The sequence below is a fragment of the Rhipicephalus microplus genome, chromosome 2, assembly GCF_043290135.1.
Source record: "Rhipicephalus microplus isolate Deutch F79 chromosome 2, USDA_Rmic, whole genome shotgun sequence".
Classification (NCBI taxonomy): Eukaryota; Metazoa; Arthropoda; class Arachnida; order Ixodida; family Ixodidae; genus Rhipicephalus; species Rhipicephalus microplus.
In genome coordinates this window covers 226,435,143-226,450,601 of record NC_134701.1, presented here as the reverse complement: position 1 = coordinate 226,450,601, position 15,459 = coordinate 226,435,143, and the positions used below count along the sequence as shown (strand labels likewise).

Sequence of the window (15,459 nt, the reverse complement as noted above, 5' to 3'; positions counted from 1 at the left end):
GCAGTGTCGAACTCTTATCCCACCACGGGGCGGTTCCCGCACAAAGGGGCGCCTTGTCTGAGCGCGACCCAGATTGGCACAAAAGGGCTGGCTGGGCACCACGCGCTGGTCGACCAGCCGCACTCGGCGTGGTGGTCGCCTTGACCTAGAGCACTTTGCCCGCCCTGTCTGCCTCCGAGGGTGCGAGAGGACAGCGCGTCTGAGACAAAAGGCGCTCGTTTAGGCCACAAATACTCTGCCCCTATTCGACTTGACTCGTCACCCGTCTTGGTCCCTGTCGTCGCTCCTTCTATTTTGCTCACTCATTCCAAGTGACAGACGAGATATCTATGATGGAGATTGTTTACAGCATGAGCAAATGCTATAGAGTCACCATATTCCGTTCATGAAACGTGGCGACATTATCGATGTAGACTGTGTATAGGTGGTTTGCATGGACGTAAAAACGAGGTCACAATAATGTTGTAGAAAAATCACATGTAGGCACCTCGTTATTGACACAATGAGGCCTTCCTGCCCCGTTGTTATCACATTGAATCAGGTTAACCCCAACCTGTTCGTCATTGATGTCACCGTCGTAGCGCACCAGTACGTTCCGAAGCTGCATCCGTGACATCACGCGCAAGCTATCTGTATCTTGATTCATAATCAATATTCAAGATAATCGTTCATCTATCAGCGCTGTGTCTGTCGTCTATACAACGTCCCGTTGTTAGCATGTTTGTTCCGCTTCGTCATGCAGCAACCATGAATGTCCCACTTCAGCATTCTCCTATAGCCCATCTTACTGAGAGCGGGGTACGTTTGTTTCACCTGACGTATGCAGAAATACGTGTAATAAAATCGAGCTAATATGTTGGAAAATATCGTACAATTGCTTTCACATTGTACAACTCCGCATGTATCGCAGTTTGGTCGACGCCGCAGACTCGTTTCTTTTTTTTATTATAAGTTAAACTTGCCGTGTTCTCTCACCCACAGTGGGCCAGACAATGTGATCCGAGTACTTCAATGGCTAATGCGGTAACGATATTATAACTGGTTATCGCTTTTGCGTCGATCCATTACCTCCGTGCTTTAGATTAGGGAGGGATCGGTCAGAGAGAACCCGGACGTCTCCAAGATAAGCTGTCGTATTTGCCTCATGATCATCAGCAACAAATGCACGCAGCGCACATACATACACACATACATACATACATACATACATACATACATACATACATACATACATACATACATACATACATACATACATACATACATACATACATACATACATACATACATACATACATACATACATACATACATACATACATACATACATACATACATACATACATACATACATACATACATACATTGCTAGGTGTCTATCGACCGCCTCCGTTAGCAGGTTGTGCTCTTAACTTGCATCAGGACCGACGAGAAGGATAGTACAGGCGAGACGGCGCAGAGCAGCAAAGCAATAGAGTTTAATACTACATTGTTAGATCAAAGTGAACATTTATGGTTGGAACTGACAAAGGTAAGCATCCGAGGAGCAGAGTTCCGTCAGGGTCTCAGTCAAGTCTGCCCCACACAGTCTCTCCCTGCGCGTTTCAAAGGTTTACATACGCTTGTGCGACGTCAGGTGCCTCTATAGACATGGCCAAATATGGACGTCACATTGTGCTGGAACCACCGACCACGTCACAGATCACGCCACCGATCACGTAACACCGGCATTCCAACACTCAAGAGCCAGGCGCGGATGAGCTGCGAGCTCGTCGCGTTCTCGCGCACAGCACAAGGCACGCAAATGCACCTTCGCGGCAACAGCGTCTCAGGTTTCTCGGACGTCTGGGCATTCCCTTCTGCGCTTCCAGCCCCGGAATGTCTACGTGCACGATGTCTATGTTCTCGCATTTGGGCCCAACCGGGTTCACGTAATCGAAGCTTAACAACATACGTACAAGCAGCCCACGTAAAGGAGGAGCAAGAGCAACTATGACTTATTTCACATAATAGGACAGGGAATGGCCAGACCACTGAGTCCCCAAACAGGCCAGTATACGCCTTCCATCGTTGCTCCGTAAAAAGGTTTCCCCATTATTACCGGTTCTGGAGTGACAGCAGCAAACCGCATTCTTTTCATTTTGTTCCTCCACGCTTTTCATAAACCGAGCTGACCCCATTCATCCATAAATTGAAGATATTCGCTCCTTGCATTCGTCTATCTTTAGTCACACCACCACTTTTCTCATCAATACAGAGAACGATGACACTATATTCGACAACCTGTACATGTTCTCCAATTGCTTGTCATCGTGATGTCATCAATGCCATGTGGCGCCACATTCAGGGCCATACCCAAGAATTTTTTTAGGAGCATGTTTATGTGTAGAACGGCCAACTTTGGCAAATGGAGGTGGATATGAAGTCGTCACTGAATGCTTCATTTCCCGAAATGTTAAGCAATGAAAAAATTTCTGGAGAGTTTGAACCTTTCGACTCCCCCTTGTTACGGCCCTGCTCACACTTATGCGGCATTCGAAAATAGATATACAGCTCCTCGCAGTAACAACGGATTGAAAAATTTCTGTCGGAGAGTAGTCTGCAGGTAGCAGACATGATATGTAGCTTCATTATGTACGCACAATTTTCTCCCTATTGAGGGTCATTGTAGAAAGCGATCGAAGTGCTTCCTCACATGAGCGTGCTCAGGATTCCCCTTTAGGCGGTATGAAGGTTTGCCGCAGCGCCCACCACCTCCCTATTAAGTCAGTGTAGGCGGAAAGCTTTGTGCCCCCCCCCCCTCCTCCCCTCTTAGGTGACTAGATAAAGCCTCCCTTCCCCTAGTGTGCGCGCCTATGTTTCCGCACACGACTGGTTTTCGATACACATTACACAACCGCGGGTGAAACTATCTGTTAGCGCCAACTGTCGCAGCGATTGTCATTCTGCGTCACAAGTGATGATAAGTTGTGAGTTACCTCGCTGAAGGAACAGTACCTGCTAGCCAAAGCCCACCACTTACTAAATGCCACGTAAGATGTCCACTGAGAACAGTGCTTTTGTAGCACATCGAATTTGTCGTTCACGTCTCTCACTCTCTCTTTCTCCGCCTTTAGCGTTATCGATATGGAGCCAGTGAATTATTGTACTGTCACTGTTCCAAGCTTATGCCTCTCTCTTTGAGAGAAAGAAAAAAATTTTATTTTCCGACAGCAGTTTGTCGACTGATTTATAATAATATCGCTACGTTTCGACGTATCACAGGCTATGCAGTATGTTAAATTTTGACCTTCTGTGCTTATCTAACGTGTATCCATTTCTGATCCCAGTCCCCCTCATCAGAATTCGGCAGGAAGTCGAACCCAAGACTAGTGCGCAATGCCCTGCTGCTGACTATGGGAGGGCTACAGCTGCTCGTTTAGACATGTAAACAGGGGTTTTATAGTCTGGCTATGTCCACTTGAACAACAACGAAATGTTATTAGCTTGTTCTGTGTGCAGCGGAGTGCAACACGGATTCTACGCCATTTTCTCAATGCTGCGGGGCCAGAGAATACTAAAAAGTCGGTCGAGCGAGCGCCGAAAGCAAAAGAAAACGCCGGAAGACAAAAAATCGAATCTGAACCACTTAAGGCTGCCCTACACCGTTATACGCCTCTATTTTCGAGACCACCGCGACCGGTTCGATTTGCACAGAGTGAAAGGAGCACCTGTCCACGCTGCCGTTATCCATGCAACGCTCGTATTGTGACGTCACAAACCTGCGAGAAGGAAAAAAGAGCGCGCACTGGCACTGCCTCTATTCCCTTTCTCCAACAGCCATTACCTATCCCCGCCCTTGCCGCCTTCCCTGCCTCCGCTGCTTCGCTGCTTCTCTCGTTCCATGCGTTTGTTTTGGCTTGTGCGTCGAGCTGGCTGGCTGGCCGTGCGACGGCCGCAGTGGAGTGTGCGAAGCGTGACCGAACGGATTTGCGCGGCGCTCGTGACACTGTGCCCGTCGACAACTGTGTCTTTTACCATGTTAAGACCGCGCGCCTGACGACAACCGAGGAGCGTCGTTTGAGGCAACGGGGCCGAACAACATCGTGTTTCGAGCGCGTTTGGATCATTCGTCGGAGTTTCGAAAACTCGCTGCATTCGTCTCATCGGCCAGCACAACGTTAGCGAGCCAACGCGATGTCAACGCATCCCGTAGCGGGAGCGGTACAGTGTCGGGGTTCCGGTGACAACCGGTGACAGCGCGCTGATATCCCCGCTCCGGTGTGTGTGCTGTGTGTGTGTGTTTTGCGTGTCGTCGTCTATCAGCAGGACACACGACGACGAGACCTGGAGACGACGGGCCAGGAAAGGGATAGAAGTCTATACGTCGGTAAAGGTGGGTTGCATGATCGGCGCTCAACGTTTCTCCTGCTGTGCGCGGATTTGCGGCCTTGCCTTGCACCGCTTGCACGAACCGCGCGCGAGGCTCCGCCTATGCACCGTGCGTGCGTCCATCAGCAGTGTAGTACACGGCTCCTCGTTTCGTGGCACTCAAGTTGACGCGGCGATGTCTGGGCTGTTGTCGCGAGCTTTGTCTCTTCAGAAATAGAAAGAGATGGCGTAGCAGAAAGAGCGAAACAAAAGGACAACCACCACGCGCGAGAACACCTGCGAGATCCGCTCTTTCCGCGCTGATGCGTAAAAGTGAGGGACGCGCGCAGACCTTGAACGGATCTTATGGTCACAACTGTACCGAAACTCGAACGCACCTGCGACGTTTTCCTTTCTGTCGAACAAAGCTCGTGTCAGTCTGTCGACGAGAATAAAATTTCGCGTGGGCATGTGACGAAATCGCGAACATCTGTACGTACGTTATGTGCCAATGCTCAACGTCATTTGACGGTTTGATTACTTTCTGTACACGATTTTCGTTACCAACCAGTTACCATAGAGAACCAGTTACCATAGAGAACGGGGAACACTTGGAGAGTTAAAGCAAGCTGTTGCCAGAGACCTTTAATATTCTGCTGTTACTGAGGCTCCGAGGTACTCGAGGGGGAGAGGAGGAGCTTCGCGATAAGAGAAACCGAAAACTCGTTATTGCGACAGATGCAGCTGTCCTGCTTGCAAGTGTGGCAGAAACAGCACATTTCGCAGGCTTTTATTTGTAGCTCATCATTTAAGAAACGTAAAGATAATAGGGACTGACAATTCAATGCAAGCACGTGTAAGACATTTCAGCGAGAATTAATTTTTTGTGGAGACATTGCAATCACTAGCATATTTCCGTGATATGCAGCACCGTAGATAGCTCGTGCATATAACCAGCATATTATTGTCAAGTTAATGCAACTCAAATAATTGTAAGCTTTGTGCAAGCTTCTTAAATTTTCATTCTGTTCCCTGAGCTCTCAGATCACAAACTCAGAAATTAGGCCTGTTGACAGAAATGATCGAACCAGTTTATATTTGCTGCAGCCTCTAAAATGTATTTCAAGTCAACGTTCGAGAATGTGTTGGCATTATGCATTGTGCATAGCTTATAACACACTTGTCCCAACTGAATAGATATCCACGTTAAAGCTCACATAGCTGCCTGCTAAGCATATAAAAATAAGGCTATGAGGCTGGTTCTTCATTCATGGTGAGACTTTTCTGTGGACACTGATAATTCAGCTTAAAAAAAAAAAACTAAATCGCCATAACATTGAGAAGCTCCTGGCCAAATGCACATCCTACTCCTCTTGTCAAGGTCACACAATAGAGGCATGCTACTTATATTAAGAAATAATGATGCACTGAACGAAAGCAACTGTGTTCAGTGTATTAGCTTGGAAGAAAGCTAATTTATGATAACTTTTAACAATGCTGCAGTTGTAACTGATATTTTCTCAATTTATGCTAGACTTTCTATCACTTTTATTCCACAATAGACAACTGACTCAGATATTCACTACTCTTCAATTTAACACATATCTCATAAAAGTGTGAAGAGACCAACGATCGGTCATTCACTGCTTCTTCACTTGCGTCTTCTCGGCACTCTTTCACAAAAGCCCTGGACTACCAGCATCAAAGCATTGTAAGATGAAACGAAGTCAACTCAGCAATAAAGAGCATGTTAAGCTGTGTATGTTCAAAGCAGCTGGATGGTAAACTACAGAAGTGTGTAGCTGTTATTGTAGATCACACATGTATATAGGAACTGGTTGGTTCTAACTAGAGCATTTTCTCATGCTTGTTTAAATTCCTTCTGATCCCTTTTCCTCCTTCATTTCTATGCAGCATAACATTCATCATTTGATGCACATTTCAATTCAACTGAGTTCACTCAGTTTCTTCTGTTCGAGCCAAAATTGTTCACATACCATCTAATGTGCCCAGCTACACATTGCCATTGGCAGAAGTTGTCCACTTTGGCCCAAAACTATATTGATGCTGACTAGAGTGGGCTGATAGTGGGGACAGTGTAATAGTAAACCACAGTTACCTTGTGAGAGGCCCACTAAATAGAGTAGCCATACCCTGTACATAAGGATTTAAGATTATAGTGAAACAGCATGAACAATGAGACATGTGCTTGTATTCTCTAGCTGTAAAATATGTAAACCAAGTAGCCACAGCAATGAACCCTTAGGCATAGAAGAGATGGCTTTATTATATAAGACTGTTTATACTCTTGATGACACATATTTAATATTTTGATGATATTCTTTTGAGTCATTTATTAAATTGCTCTGCCACTCTGTAAAAAACCAAGTCCAGCAGCGACAGGCCATAGACATTCAAGCTATTCTGGCATTCTCTCTTCCTTTTATAACTGACCACTTTTAAATAAGCTTTCTTATAACCGGTGACCTTGTTTTTATTCCAGCTGGGAATGGCTTCTGTTCTTACTTTCTGACCAACATGTGGAAAATTCATTATGTTACTGACGTAACTAAACATGGACATCTCAACAGGTAGGACAATATATCGACAAGTCCTCTTATTCATGCTAACAGTATCCCATTTAATAAACTCTTTCCTAAATTTGTTTATACAACTAACAATTTATTATCTTCCAAAGCTGGCATTGCCTCGTTTCTAGCATTTCAGTAAGCAAAGGTATTGCATGCGGAATTATAGCCTACAAAGCAGATTTTTTATGCATTTATAAAGCTTCACAATAAAATAAATGTTGTGGATTAAAGAGATAGTCCATCATTTTAAGAACTGTAATATCTACGAAAACGTTGAATTTCTGAGCTGTTTGTGACCAATGCCAGTAAAACCAGACATTTTACTTGCACATATAATCTGCATCAAGAGGCTGGAGTAAATAAACTTTTTCAGCTGACTATACAAAGGTTCACTAGTCTAATTTGATGGCCTTTTTTCCCATTTGATGTAAGTTCTGACAAGAAGGCACTTTGGTTTTCGGCACAGTGCTTGCAGCGTTGTGGGGTGTCCTGATGCTCCTGCAAGAACCCTGTCAAGGTGTGCCCCAAGGGGGCAACGCCCCGCCTCCCGTGGTGTTCGTGCCAAGCTCCTTGCCTCCTTGGGGAGCAGGCACTGGCAGCCACCAACAGGCACCCACATACGAGTCCCCGCACACTTCCCCCATCTTTGTGAGGGCTGAGCCCATTCCCTTGAGTGAGCCCCAGGGCACGGGCTGGCGGCCCATGCACAACCCAGCCAGCTGGCTATCCCAGCCTCACCCAGACAACTCGCCCATCAGCACGGTGAGTACCGGCAGGGCGTTCACGCAGCGCCGCTGAGGCATCCTTGGCAGCTCGCTTCTCGAGCAACAATCACTTTCACGGTATCGTAAATGACTAGCATTTTACAGGTAAACACCTATAATTGATTATTTCTGGTATAGTGCTGCCAGGAATACTGTCGTTCATATAGTTTCGTGTCTGAAGAAGTCTATAACGTGTTTAAAAAGACAAGAAAGATGCATTCCCCTCCTCTCTTGTGTTAAGTGTATCTAGCTATCTAACATGAATTGCAGAATTTTAAAAAATTGTCCTTTATTAATACAAGAGCATTAAAGAGCTAATTTCGCAGAAGTTGTGTCTGTGTCCTTGGTTGTGAGCGAAAATTTCATGCAAGCAGGTAGCGCTAACAGTGCCCTTTTTAATTTTTTTATAGTGCACAGAGGAGACAAAGGTATTACTGCAATAATCAATCATAGCCTACTACTCTACTGAGCTGCTGATGTATTGACAGTGAAATGATTGCTAGCTTGCTCATTTTTGTCGTGCAGAAGACACCCACGTAACGCAAAGAATAGCTGTGGTTAAACATGGTTCAATCAAGTTCGCAAAGCGATAGCTTCTGAGCATCATTGCTCGACGGTTTCGCTCCTTCTTGTTTTTCCTTCATGCCTGGTTGGTGTAATGCGGATGTGCGAAAGATAGACGTCAGACTTCCATTCGGTTGTGCGAACTTGCCACACTGAGAGTGTTGAGAGAAATGTTGGCACGAACTCATCAGCAAGAAGTTTGCACCACGTAGTGGGCAGTTGCCGGCAATTATCTGAGGTGTGTTAGCACCTCTGAGATGCTGAAATGACCTCGATTGAGCTTCAAGGTCAGATTCACAACACTAGTCGTTTTCTGGGGTACTTGGAGGAATAGAGCTATCGCTCTAAATAAATGTTACTAACACGTGACATCACAAGGTGTCACTGCCAGCAATGTTAATGCCATTCCCTTTTTATGGTGACCCAGTATTCGTTGAAGTAAAATACATATGTCCTTTTTAAGTGTCTAGAAATGAAGCTATTGTTAAACTAGAGAGGCGACTGTAATATCTGTGTGTCGATGCAGGGTCCTTCATCGTACGTCTTTCCTGGAAACAGCCCACCTTCTCCTCCCATCACTGCCCCTCCCTCATTCCCGCAAGTGCCACAAAGCCCCACTACGCATCCAGACTGGAGAACCTTCGTACCATCCCTACCACAGCACACCGTTCCACAGCAGACAAATACGCCAGCTCAGCTATCCAACGAGATTCCACCTGTGAGACCGATTCTACCAGCGACGCGTGGTGAGAACACTGTGCAGCACCCTGTCTCCGCAACCGATCCGGCGACTGAGAGCCTTCCAGACACTACCCAGGCTACGGCTGCTACAGATGCAACGGAGTCCTTCTCCATTAACGCCGTGTCTGATGGACATGACAGCATGCATCCGCAGAGTAATGCAACGCCCAGTTCTACGTCGAGTGACTCCAGCCCGTTTCGTGTTTCTGGTGGTGTGATAGACCAAAACGGTGTGCACCGGGAAAGTGTTGTAACTGTGGGGGCTAAAGCGGGTGGTAGTGTGACTGCCACGCCCATTGAGACATCGACTGCGACCACCACAGTTGACAAGGACTCGCCGAACATTGAGTCTCCAGACTACCCTTTAGCCGGAGGTGCAGTGGCTGGAATAGTGATCGGTTCCATTGCGTCGGTAGCACTTCTTGCAGGCAAGTATCACATTATATTAAGTGTAGCTTGGGCAACTGACTACATGTATTCAGCTAAGGGAACTGTGACTCAACTGCTCTCCTCTATAACAAAATTTCTATTATAAAAAACAGCTGTCCTTGCATCTCTTTGTACAAGTAGTCTGTTCTTCAGGTTTTTTGCATCAGTCTTTTTTGCTCAATAATATTACACACAGTATGTCTTTCACTGTTCATTGCGTGCAACATGTCACAGTTTAAGATTGCACAGATGTTTGCCTTGTGTATTGCCTTACAGTAATTATTACTTTTTGTAATCACCAGTAAAAAATTCGGTCAGCTTTGCGTCGTGAGCTCGCCTGATGGCTGGTGCTTCATTGCCCTGCTAATTTCTTTTCAGCTTAAGTGGTATAAAATTTTTGCAAATTACTTTTGGAGATGTCTGTGAAGCATCCCAACACTGGTGATCTCTGTTGCCTGCCCTTTGCCTGATGATGTTACAGCCCATGGCTGTCGGTGCTAGTGTCTTGTAACACTGGCTGTAAACAATCAGTGAAGTACTGTTGTTGACATTAGAGAGGCAGAGAAAGAAAATACGAGCAATGTATCATCTGGCGTACAGATTCAACAGTAACATAAAATTTGAGTTTTTCAAAGGAAATAGAACTGTAAATTTTGTACCATGAAAAGTAATGTGTCACAGTGATGTTTAGAACTTAAGGAGGTTTCTAGACCGTTTTGTCTCTTCAGTTGTTCCTAGCTTTTTTTCTCATTAAAACTGCCATTGCCAATTGTTTATGATGAAACTGCCTTACACGCAAAAGTGCAGAGACTGTACTTTTTAACTACAATTTTCCCAACATGGTGAGTAAATTTTTCACCTAGTTCAGGATTGGAAATGTCATGCAGCTTGTTTTTACCAGCCAGCCCAGCATCATATAGTGACGTACCTGTAGAGCCCGAAGCATCCATGGGACCATTACTTTCTTCAATATTTGTCCAATGCAATGTTTTTAGAGACACCTACAGTCGGCCAATGAGACAAGATGGTTAAATTTCATCACATATATTATAAATGCACGATTGATAAAGGGTGGAGGATACACCTTCATTGTTTCAACCCTGTAGATGAGCATTTAGCGAACACGTGACTGAATTCCAAATTTGTGTGTTTCACACGAGTTCCACTCAGCCCTCAGAAGTCGGAAGAGACGGATGTTGACCGTAACACGACGCATTTACGCCTGACAGAGCGAAATGCACTCGCATCCACTCCGAGAGGGTGCCACTTTAAAAGTGATGATACAATCTTGGTTTTAAGAAAATTGTTATCCTTTGCAGTACGGTAATTATGTGCTGTTTCCTTCCTGGTCAGGTCTAATAACGTATATTGTCTTACGGAGGCCTTTCCTGAAGCTGCTGAATGGCCAGGGCAAGTCTTCGACGGATAACGTCGCCTACATCGATGACTCGGTGCGCAGTAGCTACATGAACACCCATATTGAGCTTCCCAAGGTACCTCCCCTTTTGTTTACACACACCAATTTCCTGTTCATTCCTATTGTACTAACTTGAAAGGACCTTGCAACACTTTGCCAACTAATCATGAAATCACCTCGCTATCAGAGTTAGTTGCTTTTCGAATAAACTTCTGCAATAGTTTGTAGAATCTGTCAGGTACAAGCGGAGGTACAGATACATTACAGGAATTTGTCGCACGGTCCAAGGACTTTTCTCTCCTTTCATACCAGCAAGCATGCTGAAAGCTACACAGGGGAGGAAAGAGGGGGATGAAAGAAAGCACTTTTTTTTTCTCTGAATGTGCGCTCAGCCAACTATGAAGGAACACTAAAGAGCAAACGATTTTACACTTTGATCTACACTTTATGTATTAGTAATGTACAATTCCGCAATCCTTGAAACACCACTCTTACCGCGACATGATGCTTGGTAAGCAAGAAAACATGCGAAAAGAAAATGCGGGTGGAGATGCCACTGTGAAATTCCCGCACGGTGATGTGGTAGATTTTGAAGGCGTCCACTGGGTCCTTCCTACATAGCTTCTCCTCGATAAAAACGAAGTACATTGTCATCTGTGGGTGCCATAAACATAGCATACAACGTTTCCGGAATCGAGCCAATGTCGCGTAAATACGAAAAACACATTTTGAAGTTTTTTTACGTCACGTGCAGAGATTTTGGCACGAAATTTAAAATTAAACTTTAACCTTGATTTCTTGTGCTAATAATGAACTCATGACAGTGAAACATATGGCATTACAGCCCTCAGAGTGCAGTTTATCAATCTAAACCGAATGATTGCTACTCTTTAGTGTCGCTTTAAATGCTGCATGCAGCTCACTAGACGACGCTGCGGGCATGTCGTGGCACACCGTGGCGGCTGCTGTAACCATGCAGCTCACAATGTTCAAATCAGCCAGTGGCTCTGTTTTTTGGGTACACCACAGAGTTGATTTGGCATATTAGCAGTTGATTTGGCATATCGCATCATTTGTCAAGACAGGAACGAGCAATTTATAGCTCACTTTGAGCTTTACTTAACAATTTGCCTGCCCTGTACTGCGCTATAATGTTTGGTCCGCGTGCTCTCGGGCACCTCGACTGCCGATTGGCCACATTTTCTGACCATGTTCAAAAAGTGTTGCAGGGCCTTTTTAAGCCTCCTTTACTGCCTTGGTTATTCCCAGACATGGTTCCTCTTACCCGTTATGTCACCAACAGGTGGAAGCCAACCTACATCCATGGTGCTCATGCAAGGTTCTATCATTCAGCTATCATGGTATCCGCCGTCCCATCAACTTTCTTTGGTGTTTGCATATGTGTATCATACGTAGCAAGGGCGGATTCAGCTACACATTTTAGAGGGGGGGGTCGCTTGAAGTAACACCTGAGGAAGGGGCCGGAGTCCTAACTTTTTTGCTTTAATTAGCATGGAAGCTCCTTGAAAGCGTAAATACTGTTAATTTTTACTCGTAGTGGTCCCACTCATTTGTTCTAATTGGTTATAGGAGGTGGATGACAAGCACTGAAGAAAGGAGGGGGGAGGGGGTGCTGACACAGGCTTTGGGAAGAGGGGGAAGGTGATCGCCCCCTACCGCCCGCCCTCTGGATCTGCCACTGATACAAAGCCATGAATGCAAGTGACACTGGCTGACACTTAAATCTATGACAATTAAACATAAATAGCCAACAATCTGTATTGGGAAACTGCTGCCAACGTAGCTTGGTGACCGTGTATTTCACACACAGAGCAGAAGTGCGGGTTTAGCTTTCTCCTTTAGTAAATTCTTTCTTTTTTTGTCCGCTTTTACGTGCTTCGTTTCTCTTACTTCTAACTTTCACCTAACATTCCCTATGCTTCCCTTCTCTCTATTACCTAGTTTGTGGAAATGCAACTACCCGATTTTATCTCGGAATGACATGCTACTATAATTGAACTTTCTCGTATTACAAGACAACTGTCAATGCAAAATAGGTGTCGAGAAATTTATTAAAATTTTCAGAAGCATAGTCTCACTCTTCCTAGATGTAACGCTTACTTCCTTGTCCAGTCGAACTATCAACAGAAGGTACAATGTTGAAAGTTATGCGGAAGTGTTTTTTAGGTGTGGCTCAACTTAAATGGGATGGAATTGACACTGTTTCACGACATCAGATTTATTTATTGAGTGAACTCGGTATCGTAGTTTATGGCTGAAGCATTTGTCTCAGCAGCTTGTTCTGAGGAGTACACGAATATCTAAAGGGGCTTTAAATACTCACTTTTCTGGTGTAGTCTGGGCTAATTAATAAAGTAAATAATTTTGAGCTGATAAAATGAAGGTCAGATTCATTTTTGAGTTTTAGACCAAAACCAGTGTCAATATAGTGTAACAGATTTCACTTTTGTTGTTGTTGTTATTGTGCTTAGCCACTCAATAAAATAAAATAATGAATGGCTCAATAAAATTTGCCGAGATTCACCATGTCATGAAAGGACAACTTACTAATTCAGAATAAACCCTTTCTTCTCTTTGGTGTCTTTTAAAACAAACAGCTTTGAAGTATTCCTCAGGTAGGTGTTGCTCTAGCTGCTCACCACACCCATTGTTCGGGAGCCAACGACCATAACTGTCTGTTCAAATGCGTTCATGTGACGCCTGTGGTCCGATTCATTGGTCCTGGGAAATTTTCATCCCTTTTCATTGTGCGCGATCTTCGTTTGCAGGAAAGCTCGGAAGAAATGACTTCTCTGGACAACGATTCGTTTCTCAACAGCCTGGAAGCAGTGACCATACAAAACTACTGGGCCGACACCAGCAAAAACACGAATGTGTGAAGGACCAAGCGAGCGGACAAAGGGCCTTGCCTCTATTGCTGTGCATTCCTTTAACATGTGAATACTAGGTAGAACACAGGCTGCGCTGCATTGTTTTTATCTGTTGTTGAAAAGATGTAGTTGTAGCACTATGTGATGGCAACCCTGCATCTTGTTTTATTTTTTTATGCTGCACATGGTTCGTTTGGCTTTTTAAACGCTCTCACTGAGCATTTGAGCAAAGCTGTTATGAGCAACGATGCGCAAAGCTGTTCTTGCCCAGTATCGTGTTTTTACTGCAGTGTCACATTCAAGATCTGCGGAATAATTTTCAGTGTTTCAAGTCAGGGACATGCTGCTCTATGAGACAACAGTGTCAGATGGACATGAATATGAAGTTATGACATATAACAAAGCAAGTCTCGTATATCGACAAAGTATAATGAAGGTATTTTTGTGTCTAGTGATAGTCAACTGTGCACAAAATTGGCAAGCAGGCTTCTTCGTTCAAAACGAATGCAGCTAATATGGTCATAGATTTTGCATGCATAAGGAAAGAAGCAAATTGGAATTTGAGCACTGAGCGAGCAAGAATGGAAGATTAGGACGGGTATCCCCTCCATTGTACATACACTTTGATCCTGTAGATTGTTATTTTAATGCTGGCGTTCTTACGCAAGGTTGTGTGCAAAGCGTCTCACATTTTGCTTTACTGAAAATAATTTTATAGCACTTACTTTTTTGGGCTGTAGACTCAACATCACTGGAAGCTGTTCAAGAAAGCAAGTAGTACAGACTGCTGTATTGGCTGTTACACATTCACATTGACTACTTCTATAGAATTAATAATTATTTCAGCCTACTGCTAAGATATCAAGTGACATTGAGTGGTTTCAATGCAAGTTTTATTGACAGTTCTTTTCTGGTTTGTCCATGGTGAGAGGCGTATGCTGTTGCCGACAGCAGGCCTTCTTACAAAAATGGAAAAATGATTCTTGCAAGCTGCAGTGATGGCTTACTTTTCACAAAACCTAGACAAAAAGCTCTAGTTCTGGTTCTTACTTTTCAAATACTTGTTCAAAACACAGAAAAAACCTCTTTGAGTTACCATCCAACTGAATTCATAAAGTAACTACAAATTGCGTGCAATGTAGCTTGGCAGACGTACTTATACTTAATCAGATCGCTGATGTAGGTTTTTTGAAGTATAACAGCATTGATAAAATTGGAAAATTTTGTCGATAGGATGGAATCATCATGTTCATTATCATAAATTTGCTACAAATTCTTAATGACATCATTGATAGCCTCTATAATTTGTGCTATGATGGTAGGGCAGCAAAGTTCACTTATAAAGTAAAATAGTTTGGCACAGCTTTAGACGACAATTTAGTTCTGAATGAGCCAAACAGGCAACATTAAGGAACAAAGAGTTAGACGAAGCTTGCCACAAAATTTCACTTTGTGATGAATTTCCAGTCCTAGTTTTTGAATATTTTGGCCTGAAGCTGTGTTACCAAGAGTACCAGGTTATGCATCGAGCACTCTAGTATAGACAGCTTGTGGTGTTATGTGCAACCTCAACGTACTAGAATGGTTTTCTTTTGCGCAAAGCTTTTCGGCAAGAGTGAAACACAACAGCATAGAAAGTTGGGCTATTTGGTACAAATGCATCCTTAAAGCAGCACTAACAGACAGATACTAAGAAGGTACAAACACGGGAT

General features: G+C 44.2%; 1 protein-coding gene across 1 annotated transcript; it reads left to right on the top strand.

Annotated features, from left to right (window-relative positions):
- Positions 1–4,039: 4,039 nt before the first annotated feature.
- Positions 4,040–13,835, top strand: LOC119170353 (uncharacterized). The gene is made up of 6 exons (XM_037421491.2): positions 4,040–4,375; positions 6,854–6,941; positions 7,408–7,703; positions 8,796–9,438; positions 10,793–10,932; positions 13,646–13,835. The coding sequence occupies exons 2-6, from the start codon at positions 6,926–6,928 to the stop codon at positions 13,754–13,756; spliced, it is 1,206 nt and encodes a 401-aa protein (XP_037277388.2). The 5' UTR covers positions 4,040–4,375; positions 6,854–6,925; the 3' UTR covers positions 13,757–13,835.
- Positions 13,836–15,459: the final 1,624 nt, after the last annotated feature.

What these genes read in the sequence shown, in the direction of transcription:
- LOC119170353 (XM_037421491.2), top strand. An exon ending in ACAACTCGCCCATCAGCACG is followed by an intron (nt 7,704 to 8,795) that starts GTGAGTACCGGC and finishes GTGTCGATGCAG; the next exon opens with GGTCCTTCATCGTACGTCTT. An exon ending in CCCATATTGAGCTTCCCAAG is followed by an intron (nt 10,933 to 13,645) that starts GTACCTCCCCTT and finishes CTTCGTTTGCAG; the next exon opens with GAAAGCTCGGAAGAAATGAC.